The sequence below is a fragment of the Hypomesus nipponensis genome, chromosome 15 (assembly GCF_054491055.1).
Source record: "Hypomesus nipponensis isolate SF chromosome 15, ASM5449105v1, whole genome shotgun sequence".
Classification (NCBI taxonomy): domain Eukaryota; kingdom Metazoa; phylum Chordata; class Actinopteri; order Osmeriformes; family Osmeridae; genus Hypomesus; species Hypomesus nipponensis.
Window position 1 is genome coordinate 10,854,044 of NC_140375.1, and position 14,588 is coordinate 10,868,631.

A 14,588-nucleotide genomic window follows, 5' to 3' on the forward strand; every position below is an offset into this window, starting at 1 on the left:
GCACCATTGTGGACGCATGGCTTGAGGGTGTGAGCATGATTGTTTTAGTTACACTTTTAAAGGGACTCAAGTTATGACTCACAATTACTCGTAGATCAGTAGGAGCATTTCATGTTCTTTGGATCCTGTAGTTTTAGAACTATTAATAAACTTGTTTATAATCTTTTGTATCAACTTGCCCAAAGTTGGTCACCACACTTTATTTGTACTTGTTATTACCACATCCATTTAGGCTTTAACATTTACTTACTCTACTGCAAGAACCAAGTGAGAAGTTTGGGAGATGAAGTGGTAAAGATGAGTGAGGGAATCATTTGTGTCAAGCAAAACATAAAACAGTTGTGTCAAAAGTTGTTTTTAGTTCTGTGGAGTGTTTGAAATTAATTATTAGCCTACGTATGTTATGTAGTAGCTTGTTGTTCCATATCCTTGTCCCAGTAAGCATTTCTGTGTTCATGCTACTATTGTTTTGCTTGGATGCTAGCTGCACTTGGCCTCAAAGCAATGTTAAAAACGACCCCCTTCTGAGATAGTCACCACAGCTGAAAACATTTTAACAGAGTGTGATCTTGCATAGTGAAGAGATAACATCAGGGTTCCTGTTCCAAACAGAAACAGGCTACTGACTGACTACTATTCCTCACATCTGCATAAATACACATTTACACCCGTCAATGACAGCATAAATGTGTATTTATGCAGTGATTTGCCCTTGTAAAACAAATCCATGTTTCCATAAAATAAGTTGACTATTAAATAATTCAATTTTGGGGGGGATTCATTGTGACACGCACAGTGCCTCTGTTGATCTTGTTAAAATAAAAGGAAGTTAATTGATTTTAAAAAGCTTTTATTCAAACCATAAATACTTACACGACAGAACAGAAGGACAATGGGATTTTTTACATTAATCTGAAATTGACATATCTAACATTTACTGTTGCTTACTGCATTCATTTGTGGTGAATTGTTTGGTAAAATGACAGAAACCACTTTTAGGATTACCTTTACATACATCTGCAGTGTTGAATATTTAGTGCTTTGACTCATTCATCTTGCTCTACATACATCAGCAAAGGCTTACTAATACAAATAATCCAAACCCACACCTAACAGCTTTATAAAAAAGAAGAAAATATATATATATATTTTTTTTTTTCAACTGCACTGCACAAAATATTTTCAAGTCTTAACCAACAAGAAAACAAACTTGTCTGAATGTTGATAAAAGAGAGAGGCCAAGAAGGTTCCTTTGGCTTCAGCACTGACATTTGACAAAAAGTTATTGCCAAGAATGTTTGATACCAACCATGTATCTCAACAAAGGACGAAACAAGCAAACTAAATATAAAGTTTTCCATTTGTAATCCTTCTTTGCAAACTTTCACATAATTTATTTCCATTTAGTCATATGAAATGTCTGCATATTATGTTAGAGCCTGTAAAAGGCTGGCTTCACATTCAATTACCCAACCATATTTACAAATGGAAACTAAACAAATTATTCTGGAAAGGTAACAATACTACAGGTAAAACAAATTGAGTTTAATTACATATTTTGAATTTGTGGTGTTTTCTGCATGGCGAACAGATGCATGGCTGAATCATCCAAAAGCCAGATAGGAAGCCCGTTTCTCCCTAGTGTTACACAGAATCAAGTCACTGATTGGACGGAACCAGCCAATAAGAAATATCTAAAAGAGAAAGGCAAAGAATTTGGCAAATAAAACTAAAATGGTGATACTCATGATCAGTGATCACGAGGGTGATGAAGCTTCTTGGACTCTTTTCTGACATACAATCTCTGAAAGACCTAGGACTCGCTACCATTCACAATTTCACAGTCATGGTCTGACCTTTTAGAGTACAGACTACATCCTTATCTCTTAAGACATCTTGTGTCATTCATTTACAGATGTTCACATTAGAAGAGAGAAAATATACAAAAAGGAAACCAAGAAAAAGCACACAAGGCTCTCTGATATGTTTATATACAGGTATGTATATCTGTACATACTATAGATATACAGAGACTTGCAGACTTGGAATTGTCTAAATAGACATTTGTACAAGTAAAAATATACTAGACAACTATATTAGACAACTACATTTTGCCATCTGAGGTACTTGCTATTGTTTGGCCAAGCAAACAAAAGCTTATCGGAGGCTACAGGATGTTTTGGGGGGAGGAAGCCAAGATTTTAAGGAAAGCTTGTAAAAGGCATTGTTCAACACTAGCTTCTTTAGTCAATTATATCAACAGGTTTGAAGAATAAAATATACTTTGACGGTCAGATTTTTCAAGGTAACTTTGGGTAGCATTGAACAATCCCTTGATGAGCTGGCACAGGCATGTGGAGAGGCAACCTGACTCTTCATGAGGACCAAGCAGGCCCTCCTGCAGCAAGACACACCTACAGTATACATACATACATATACACTTTGTTATCAGTACTGATGCTCACTGACACACTTTAGTTTGCACAAGAACTTATCTTCTCTCTCTCTCACACTCACACACCTCAATTTTCCTCCCTTTGAGCAGTAAAGCACAGCTTTGGGGATGTAATCCTTTGATATGCAGACACTCAATCTTTATAGTGAAGCCAGCAGTTGAACGGTTTCTTTCTCAGCAGGAAAAAAAAAAATCACTTCAGGACTGTGTGTGTAGTCTTTAGTTAAAGTGACAACTGGTTGGTAAACAGAAGAAGTTGCTGCACTGGCAAAACCAGCTTAGCGGTGACCCTGATAGAGAGACGGATCTTGGCAGCGACAGGCCACAGAAATAACTTAACCATCATAATTCGCCACCACCAGCAAACAGACTGAAAGTAAAATAAAAATAAATAGATACAAAAAGAGGTGGCCTCATCAAAGAACAGCAGAGGAGGGGGCCCAGATAGAATCACGTTCAGAATTGTGGGGGTGGGGGGCTCTTTTTCTCTGTATTTTTCTAGAAAAGTTAATAACTCAAGGGTGTCCAGCATACTATGGGCAGGAGGGCAGCATAGGGGTTGAGGGGTTAAAGGATCTTGTAGGACAAGTAGTCACGGAGGGGTGTGGGGATGGGCAGCGCCTGCACCTGCTGAGTGGGCATGACTCGTCGCAGAGCCATGCGGCACAGATGCTGCAGGCTGGCGGTGCTACGAGGGCTCTCCCAGAAATGAACGCTGCCATCTCGAGTCCTGAGAGAAAGACAGAACACAGTCATTCATGTGTTAATACATATCTTGGAATGCAGTCCAGATCAAAGGCAATACCCTGCAAGTTTAGAGAAGTTTATGCGTGTGACCACTCAAAGTATACAGCTTCCCATTGTTCAAACAAAATACTGTACACAATATTAAAGTAAAAGCAAACTGGATCCTATTGTGTATGTTTGTTTTTAACTGTGTGTGTGCACATGCCATACCCAGCAGCTAGGACACTCCCATCAGTTGAGAAGGCACTGCAGATACCATTAGTGAGGGGGGCAGTAGCCTGTGGGGACCTCTCATCGATGCTCCAAAAACGCACTAGTCTAGAGACCAAAAATGTACTTCATGAGACAAAATAGTCACAGGGAAAGCAAGGAACAGAGAAGGCTACCTTGATACAATAGTGGCAAAATGATAAAACAAGGATGAATGTGAGCAAAGATGACAACATTTCAGTTTCAATTTTATATAAAATGTTAGTTTTTTATGTCTCCTTTTTTAAATCGACTTTCTACCGTACGCAATTCCTCTTATACAAACTCAAAATGTTCCTAACAGCAGCCATGAATGGCTATACAGTCTGAATCTGAATAGTGAAATACATGTTCTACATCGGCCATTTTGTGAGCAGTTCTGCTCCCTTTCTTCTCCCTCTCACTTGGCCTATGAGGGCCTTCTGTGCAAACACTTAACAGTCTAGCCAATGAGAGGGCAGGGCGTGGCGTTGTAGAGCAGGAAATGGGGTGTCAGTCGGTGATTAATGGTTGTCATATGTGGGTCATGTGACTACTCCCAACAGAGCCCTGCAACAACAGCTCTGCCTGACTCGGAATCCATTAGGTTTGTAACTCCCTCACCACAGAAAAACACTGAAGCACAAACCATGGTTTGTCTACAGTAGGGGCAACTGTTTACAGAGTAGGCGTTTATGCAGAAATGTTTTTCTTCAAACATTTGTTTAAAAAGTTCTTTAAGAACGGGTTTAGAAAATGATTTAAAGCCTACATTCTGCATGATTAACCTCATAGCTTTCACCTTATACTGCAGCACCAACATCTCCATTAAAATAATTGTTTTTCTTTTATTTAAGCATATACATGCCATCTGTCCTGGTAAGGCCAGTCTTGACAGAGTATCCTAGATGAGGGCAAAAATGTAAGTCATTTATTATCAGGGTTGTGTCCTACCTATCGTCAGTGATGCTGGCGATGTGACTGCCATCGTGACAGAAGGACACCGAGCGTACCCAGCGATCGTTTGATCCACCTGCAAAAATGGGGGATGGAGGAGGAAAGAGATGCCTGGAAGACATAAGACAGAGAAGAGTTTTTTAACAGGGGTCGGTCAGTTGAAACTAGCCTTCCTTAGGATTGGCTTTTTGTAAACACCAAAACAATAAGAAAAAACAACATAGATCAATAAAAAAATGACATCATGGTACCCAAAACACTAACAACCTTCCCTCCCAGAGCTGCGCAGGTTAAGTAGGAGCACACTAATACCAATTGGAAAACCAATACCCGTAACTATAACTCCTATAATCTGTATTGGAAAGGTAATGCTTGAAAAGAGCCGATTGTTGAGTGAGACGTTTGGGCCCAGTGGTTTGTTTGGTATTGAATTAGCTAACAAGTCAAGCCAATTCAATACTAAGCTAGAAAAATCTACAAACATTGTGAAGGTTGTTTGCAGATATGTATCCAGAAAAGTCAGTTTCAGTGAAATCTTTATTTTAGGTTAAATATAATATAGGTGGAGGTGGTGGTAATGTGTAGTGTGTGTGTGTGTGCTTGCATCTCACCCCAACTCCAGGATCATGGTGCCAATGTGGGGGTCCCAAACGATGACCCGAGTGTCGTAGGAGGCAGTGGCCAGCAGGGCTCCGTCAGGTGAAAACTCGCAGGACACCACATCATTATGGTGACCTTCCAACTTCTGAATCAGGGTATATTTATCCATGTTCCAGAGAAATACCTGCACAAGAAAAAAGTCCATGTTACAAACAGAAAATAATTTGAGCGATGTCACACACACACACTGAAATGTTTTTCTAAAATTGGTAGTGATGATTTAGGAGACAAACTAAAATTTTAATTAGGCAAAATAATTAAACAGAAATTGTAAAAAAAATCTATATATCAATGCTTAGTGTCATGTCTTAATAGCTCATCAAGCCAAACAGCCCAAATCCAGCACATGCTACATAAGTAGCAAACCTACTTATACAAAATGCTCATTTTGTTTCTCTTTATAAAAGTTGCCAGTACAGTTTCATACTATTGACTACAACATATAATTAACACAGGGTTATACAGTATATATCAATATCTAAGTAATGTTTTTCTTACAATACTATATATATATTATAGCAATATAACATTTCCTTTAAATAAAAACTGTATACAGACAAAGGAGAAAATAAAACAAGTAGTAACTTAAGGTAACATAATGTTACTCCACTGGTTTCCCCTTTCAGAGTTTTAGTTCACTTGTGTTTACAATAGGCTCACACCTCCGGCGGTAGCCTACGAAGAGACAGATACTGCAAGAGAAAAAAACATTTGATGGCCAAAAGGTTGATGCCTTTGGCAACACACGCACACACAGTCACATTCAGCATTTTTTACAGTCAGCCATGGTTTAAAACTTTACTTTGCTCCAGTGCAATGCATGACAAGATGCTTGCATGTTTAATTACATATTTGAATGGGAAGTAGGAAATTCTTTGTCATGTATTTAAATATATTCTTACTGTTGCAGCTTCCTATTTCCTTAATCAAAACAGAACCCCCAAAACATTGCACTTGAGCAAAAGTGTAACATTTAAGCTAAAGCAGCTATATGCCATACCACAATCTGGCAATGTCAATTATTTGGCTACTCTAGTTTACTCTGGTGTTCTGCTCCACCCTTCTGTAAGTACTAGTGTTAAATGAAAAGGCTCCCAAAGCTTGAGGAAACTGCCTGCATTCCAGCCCAGCTGCAACCTCCACATGCTTAACATGAGAAGACTGACAGCTGCTACAACTGCACGAGGCGGAAATCAGCTCCAAAATGGCTGGCAACAGTCATTGTCAGTTTCCACTCCTGTATTGGCTGCCATTTTCTTACTCACATTTTTTGCAGCTTTCTATTTTGGAATTAATTAATTTGTTCAGTGTTGGGTGGTAAAAGTTTTGACTACTTTCGAAAAGTACAGCTGGCATTCCGGCAACTGGGAATGAATTTCCTCTAGAACTCCCAATGTTCATGTTGTTGCCTCAGATAAAGGCACAACTGGGAATTCCCTGACTTGTGCATTTGTGTCACTTCAACGTTCTTATTAAGTGAAGCAGTGTGTGTTGGACAAAGGCAGACATTTATAGGGATGCAGGCAGTCTGCCATGGCACAAAGAGCCCTTTCATTTTTCATTGATGCCAACAATGCCCTGAGCCCTCCACGCCAACCCTGTTACAAAAGGGACAAAGCAGACGTGCCAGAATAGAGAAAACGGGAGTTCTGTCGGCTGACACTGTAGCCTAACCAAACAAATGGGCCCAGGGGAAGAGTGACCAGTGGGGACAGGGAAGATCTAGATTACAAAACTACAGTGATTGAAGTGCTGTCTAAAACTAACTTACTAAGCACATTACTTTTCATAACTGAAGGTCTGTGACACTGACAATGTAACTGATAGAATGTTTATTGGGGGACAAAAACGACTGAAAAAATGTGAGCTAATGTGCTGTAACACTACAAGTTTGTAGGTAAAGATGGGATTGGGGAGGGGTTAGGGAGGAGAGATGAAGTTCTGAGGGGGGGGGGGGGGTTGTTAACTGCCATCGGAATGACTTTCAAATTGAAATGAAAAAGGAGGAACTGCGACAGCAGAAGTAGACAGACACGGAGCAGCACCTACGTATGGGACGCCCTTGCGGGTCAGGTGCCAGGGTGCCCCTTGCGGGCACAGTACATCCCCGGGCGCGGTAGCACCGATGCCCCTGCGGTCTGCACCGGCTGCTCAAATGTCAGCGCGGCGCTCCCTTCAAAACCACTCACACACAGAAGCTCTGCCACCACCTGTGACAGGGAAAGCAAGACACACACACTGTATGGACACATACAGCCTAACATACAGCCTAACAAAGCCTAAAACCCTGTATAATTGGGATAGTGCTGCATTTGGTTTGTCTCTCCATTAAAAACAACCAAGTGTTCATGCACTTGACCGTCGATATGAGAATGAGGCAATAGCTTTCAATAATACAGTGCATCTTGCTTTACTTCAAATTAAATTGATTTGGCAATCAGTACATGGAAAGTAGAATTGTAGCACAAGGCTCCAGCAAATAATATTAAGCCAAGATGGTATACATTTCTTTAGTATATATGTTTCCACAGCAAACCCTCCAAAAAAGATACAGGCAGGTTGGAGTGAGACTAGTCATGACACTCAGCGGCGGGTCAAGGTTTTATAGAGGTGGGAATGGGGCGGGGGGGTTTCATTGGTAGGTTCATTGAGCATTACTAGGCACAAGCAATAGCACACAGAGTAGCGAACCAATCCATCTCAGAAAAAGAAAGGAGGAGAAACCGAACTGGAGTACATACCGATTTACCAGCTCCGACAGAACACAGAATGGAGGAATCCGGGGAAAAGGCGCTACAGTAAACCCAGTGCTGATGCCCTCGTAACACCTTCATCATATTTCCTGTGACATAGGAAAGAAAATTAAATGTAAAATGAAAGTATGTAACAACTGGACATATGAATTCACATTGTACAGGATAATTGGGCTATGAGCTTAGTTAGAAACATGGCGTCTTTCCAGCTGGGAGTGGTGTGTCGTGGGGCAATACGTGGGGGATACTTATTAACGCATGTGGTCGTTTTTATTTGTCATGAATTACCACTGGTTTCCCCAACTAGGAATCCATGGCAGAGTGTGATATGCTATAGGTAAGCCCTACATTTTCTTTTAAGGGGCCAAGACTTCCTATGACTGCCTGAGCCTCTTTTAAAGTCAAGGTACACATGAGCAGTTGAAAAGGGGAAAATCGGTGAAAGTGGTCAAATGTTCCACTCAATAATGGCTTGGAACACTGCACATTCTTACCATCGTCTTTCAGGTCCCACACTCGCAAGGTCTTATCTCTGGAGGCGGAGACAAGTACAAGGCTGCCATCGGGGGCAAAGGTCAAGTCTCGTACTATATCGGTATGGTCCATTAGATTCAGCAACAGCTTTCCTAAAAGAAACAGTTAAAACAAGAAGAGCATTAGATTCAGAAACAGCTTTCCTAAAAGGAACAGTCAAAACAAGAAGAGCATTAGATTCAGCAACAGCTTTCCTAAAAGGAACAGTCAAAACAAGAAGAGTATTAGATTCAGCAACAGCTTTCCGAAAAGCAACAGTCAAAACAAGAATGTGGGAAAAGCCAAAAGAGATTTACTGCACTAATACGTTTACTCCCAACCCTCCTGAACAAGGAACGTCTTGAGGAATGTAGCTTGTGGATCAGAATGTGTCAGGGCTTGTAGATCAGAATGTGGCAGGGCTTGTGGATCAGAATGTGGCAGGGCTTGTGGATCAGAATGTGGCAGGGCTTGTGGATCAAAATGTGGCAGGGCTTGTGGATCAAAATGTGGCAGGGCTTGGAGATCAAAATGTGGCAAGGCTTGGAGATCAGAATGTGGCAGGGCTTGTGGAATGCTGGGGCTCCCTACTTAAGGTTTTTTCAGAGGGAAATTGTGTTAAACATCTGGGTTTAAATCCCTATGAGCAGGAACAAGACAGAAATCTATTACAATAGCATACAAAATAATTAAGATGGGTAAGATGAAATCTGATTGAATAATACAGATAAAGTAACAAAGAGTAAGGACAGAAAAGAGCATTGAGAGAGTGAAAGAGATGGACACAGAGGGAGACTTATTTACTTGACTTTGCAAAAGAACTCGGTGCCGTTGAGTGTGAAATTGGATGACTGAGGGCGGGGCACTATTTAGAGCGTCCTGTGTACAGTCAGATCTCAGTACAGAATGCCCTACAGCCAAATGGATATGGGCTACAACAAGTGCAATCTGAGTAATCCTGACTTAATCCCTGCAATTTGTTGCTTCCTGATACCCATGTCAAAACACCAGATTCATTGAGAACTCTTAAGAACTCCTAAGTCAGGTACTCGCTAACTCAGCTATTTCTTTAAGTCTTTAGTAGTGTAAACATCAAATATATTTGTGTAGATGACGCCGCCAAATTGTTTTAGAAGTGATCCTGCCTATAATTGTAAATTCATAAATAAACAAGAACCATTATGTAATATTCAGCCCAATTGATTTGGACTGGGGGAATAGTTTAAAATGCATGTGTTACTGTTGCTAGTAGCAAGCACGGTGTTTAACGCCCTGTTGTACAGAAAAACAACTATTTCCAGACTGGAGCTCAAGTTAGTTCAAGACCTGAATAGATCTCATACTTGACACCAACCCCGATACTAGGGTTCTTCTTCAGCCAATGACAACTTGCCTCTTAGACCAGCCCCTCAAAAGTCACAGAGTAAGTCTTAATCAAGTATGTACGGCTACAATTATAGTCTACAGATTAGTTAAGTAGACCAAATACTCGAGGTACAATGAAATTATTACACTTCTGGATAAAAATGCTCCTATGCTACCTCCTGTAACAAACTCGATGTTTCTGCAATTTACATCAATATAATCTTGTGACAGATAATCTGTGCATGCTGTTTTCAAAATAAAATGTTACTGTTTTGCACTTGTCACATACGTCCAGAAAACAAAATGCCATTGCAAATTCATGTATGAAGATTTCTGTGTCTGTACACATTCAAGTTCAAAAGGGCTGGGCATGAGTGAGGACTGAGTACATGTATTTGAGAGTGTGTACAAATGAGCCAATGAGCTTCTGAGTGAGAGGGGGCCCGTCAAGTTTTGAACATCAGCCATGTAGTCTGCTCTTGCAAAACAAAGACTGGAGGTGGAGCTGGGAACAAAGATCATCAATCAGGTGTGGCCCAAAAAAATATCCCTGAGAGGATCTGCATCGAGACAAACAGCAGCACTAAAGCTTTAATGTCAGTATTTTATAACACTCTGACTGGGTATGTTTGTGTGTCTTCCTGGATTTGGAACAGGAAACCTAGGGATGTGGCTGGCGCCAGGAAGCTGTGAAAATGTCCAGATTTGGGAGTGATCTGGTATTTCCAATGAGCATTCCCTCTTTTACGTTCGGAAAAAGCTAGTTTTATGTTTTATCTCCATCAGAAAAGGCTTACGTAGCACAACTGAGATTAGTCTACTCTAATTAATGACTGCTATTAAAAGGCCCTGCAGCTTTGCAACAGCCAATGGCTCAGTCAGTTATCAAGTATTCCCTTTCAGTAGTAGACCTATAACACAACTTTAGCATTTGAATTTGAACGACTACAAAACCTGATTATTTGAATTGATCAAATTAGGCTGCAAGGAAAAGACTCAGGTCTGAAGACATGGTTGTTAATTTCCCTTAAAACATAGACCTGTTTAGGGTTTTTACTACAGTTAGAGCCTCCCAACAAGGTCACAAGTTCTTACATTTACAAATTTGCCACAAAAAGCCCCAAATTCTCACCAGTGTAGACATCCCAGATTTTGATGCGTCCGTTGTTGAGGCCTGTTGCGAGCAGTAGTTGATCCTGGCCAAACTTGAACCGGTGCCACTCAATGTTGACGCAACGACTCTGCTTCTCAGGCACAGAGGAGCCGAAGGCAAGGCCCCAGACAACATCGCCACAGTCGATGGTGTGCTCCCGGGGCTCGTCTGCAGGCATCACCTGACTCCCTTCGCTGTTCTGCCTTGACAAGCGGCGAGGGCTCGCCCCGTTGGTGCCCTCTCCATGACCCACAGAGCTGCAGTGAGGGGAGTGATGTAGGGAAGTGTGGAGGGAGACAGATTGATAAGTGACATACAGTCATTAATAGTATTCATGTATGCATGCATGGCAGCATTGAGGTTTTTTTGGCGAGGGGCCATCTGTACCTTAACATATCTTGTTCAGTGAAATTTGGACAATATTGCATATTGCCCTTTAGCAGGCTGACTGACAACAAAGTGTGATTGGGCAATTTGTGACAACTTATTAATTTAAAAAATGACATTCCAATCTCACAGCAATTGCTCAGAATTGTTCTGTATTGTTCCAAGACATGTCACAGTTGAATTAGAGTATTGAGTGATGTGTTTGAGCAATGTTCAAAAGTGATTCTCAAGTCTAGTTGGAAAAACAATTCTTATCCAAGAAAAAAAAATCAGGCAAACAGACAAAATCTTCAATTGTTTCAAAGTTTGGGTCTGACACTATGGGTCTAAAAGTTTCACAAGGCCTTATTGAGTAGGAAAATAGCTCATTCGGCAGCAAGGCAGCAGATAATATACACCACGTGTCCTTGGCAGTTTGGAAACCCAACACAGTGAGTTCATTATGCTTCCTTCTTTGACGGAGAGAGCATGAACTTCTAGAAAAATCTAGGAGATAAACTTGTCCATGTCAGAATCCACAAGGCAACTGCTCTGACGTTGTCATAGAATGTCGTAAATGCAGTTCTATTGATTCAACGTTTCTTATCAGTTTACAACCATTTTTGCAACTTTACGACTTGACATGTTTCCGATAACAGGGCAATACACCTTTGAATATTTTTTACAGCAAAGGTATGTGGTTCTATAAAATCTCAAGCTGTAATGTTTTTCTTTCTTGTGCCAAACCTTTCTAAGCCAACACCCTTTTTTATTACAACTGAACTGTTTTAGAATATCTTTTAACCTGGTCAACTGTTCACAGATTATCCTAGATTATGCTGTCACATTTTTAGATAAGCTTGTGAACCATCATTCTTTCTACCTTCAACTTCATTATCGGCACTCTTAACAAATATGCTCTGTAACTGAAATTAAGTTAACCCAAAAATTAATTATTTGAACATAAGAACTATTTGTTCTTCAAAAGACAACAACGTGCGAAAACCAGACTAGGACGGAAAAGCCAACACAATAGACAACCTATTTCCACAGGTACAATAACCTGCTGGAAGAGAGTTTTTAGTTAAACAATGAGTTTTACCCTATAGTTGCCTTTGTAAGTGTGCAAAAAGGTGAGATGCACCCGAGTGACCTGCTTTAGTAAAATACTACAGAAGGGTCGCTAAAAATGATAAATGCTGGACATGAAGGAAGGCATGTACCAGCTGAATGCACAGTGGGTTTGGGGCACTGAGCAGCATACTTCACTGTATCTATTTCCTCCCTTTCTGGACCTGGCATTGCTTGTGAAACCATGTTAATTAGAAACATGAAGCCCTTTTTGCCACTGTAATATATAAAAACACTTTTTACTGGGTACAGGTTATGGCCTACTTACAAATTCTTCAGGCATTTTGACCAGGGAACGAGCCTCACAATACGATGGCCTTGAGACCAAGCAAAGTAGGAACCATCAGGTGCAAACGCTACAGTCCAGGTCTCCCGACCGGACTTCTGGTCAAAAGGAGCAACAGGCACTAAGAGTTCACCAATGAACTTTGCCTTACCTGTAAGAAAAATTGAAGGTTTATTTGTCAGACTTTGTCAACTTAATTGTACCAACACATCCCAATTCATGAATTACATTTAAATGTTTAACTCTACAACTGATATGGCCTAGGAGTTATTCATTCAAAGCTTTCAGTACAAATTTTGATTACACTGCATTGCACTTTAAGATTTAATCAAATGAAAGTTACAAGTAATCAATTAAACAGGTTCATATTGTGTGAATGAATGTTGGCTTCCTTGACTACAACTTTTTTGTATTCATAATTACTGAAAGATGAGTCATACTGGCCTACTGCAGTAATGGTACTGACTAGCCTGGGAGGGGAGGGGGGGGGGGGGGGTGGTAAATACTTCAGATAGGGAACCTACACTCCTATCTATAGACAAGGCCTACATACATTATTTATTAAATCAATATAACGCTATACACAAAAGAGGGATTAAGTACAAATTAAAGAAATTGTATTTGTTCTATCAATTGTAAAGACAATTCGCAAGAAAATGACTTGCGCCGCGCTAGATGTGGATAACATATGTATGTATTTAGCCTATCTTAATATTGCTGCAACATTCTTTATTTCAGGGACATACAATATAACGTAGGTTCTATATTTGACGATTATGTATAGAAAGCCGTTATAACATTATAAAACAAATGTCACATAGACTAGTTTTAATCATTCACATGCTTAACCCCTCCCCTTAACAAAACAGTGAAAAGGGTCTTCCTTACCTATTTCATTTTCGTTTAAAGAGTCTGGGAAGCTTGCCATCTAAATAGAAACTGGATCCTAAGAGAAAAACCTAACAGTTAATAATACAAAACAAAAAATAGTATCCAGAAATGTAGAACCCAAAAGAGCTCTTGAATGTAGCAGTTATACCCCTCCTGGGTTTTTTCTTTGCCTGTACCCTAGACCGCCGCGCGTACGATTCTTCTCAATTCAATATCGCACGCGGTAAAACGAAGCTATGCTAAATTGTTGCTTTATTCTCCTCGTTGGTCGTAAGTCGATGTATGGTATATTCTGTTCCTTTATTATTTATATTGCTTAGGTTGACAGCACTGTTTGACAAAATTGCTCTGGACACGAGTGCAGTAGACGCCTACGTTGAAAAACAAAGGTCTGACAGGATAGCGTCTATTTCCATTCACTGGGAGGGATCATAGTGGGAGGGCTTTTCGCTCACGTCAGCACTGTTGCCAAGGAAACTGTTGCTAAAAGCACCTCCCCTTACTACCATAGACATATATACACCCCATGCTCTTGTACACAGGAAATATATTAATTTTTTGACATTTTATTCGTGTAGCAGATTTCTGTTTTTTTAAAGCGACATAGGCTATAATAGACATGGAAAGTATACATGCGAAGATCAAGGATCAGAAGTGTATAGTTCTCACAATACTAAATGACTTGATGAGTCTTTTGACACTGTTATAAATAACAGAAAACCAATTTATGAATAAAAAATGTAAACAATGATTTCTCTGACATCTGCTTTTGCCCTTTAACTATCAACTATCATACATGTGTGGGAAACAAGCATTGTCTTGTCTTTTTTTTATTTTTGTGGTAGGAAGCTTTGGTTGATCTTACTCAGCAGTCAAAATGAATATGACACAGGCAGCCATGTGCAGGTCGGCAGTTTAAAGCCTCTTAAGGCTTTGCAAGGATGGTCCACCAAATATGCTTATAGAGTATACCGTTATACACACAAACACACACAGTTTATTGTGGCAGCCAAGGATCTTTGAGTGTAGTTTGATCTCACAACTTAGGAGACACACAACTAGGGACTGGGTAAACCCACAAAA

The 14,588-nt window shown here is 40.1% G+C and overlaps 1 protein-coding gene across 2 annotated transcripts; it reads right to left on the reverse strand.

Moving 5' to 3' along the window:
• Window positions 1-833: 833 nt before the first annotated feature.
• Window positions 834-13,926, reverse strand: wsb1 (WD repeat and SOCS box containing 1). Of its 2 annotated transcripts, XM_084674322.1 has the most exons (9): window positions 13,503-13,926; window positions 12,597-12,765; window positions 10,811-11,088; window positions 8,295-8,426; window positions 7,789-7,889; window positions 4,999-5,171; window positions 4,385-4,498; window positions 3,413-3,520; window positions 834-3,185 (listed from the first exon to the last, which is right to left on the reverse strand). In XM_084674322.1, exons 1-9 carry the CDS (start codon window positions 13,540-13,542, stop codon window positions 3,023-3,025), a joined length of 1,278 nt encoding a protein of 425 aa, XP_084530448.1. In that variant the 5' UTR covers window positions 13,543-13,926; the 3' UTR covers window positions 834-3,022. The 2 variants fall into 2 exon arrangements, with proteins under 2 accessions (XP_084530448.1, XP_084530449.1); XM_084674323.1 differs by lacking the exons at window positions 12,597-12,765; window positions 13,503-13,926 and adding an exon at window positions 11,219-11,315.
• Window positions 13,927-14,588: the final 662 nt, after the last annotated feature.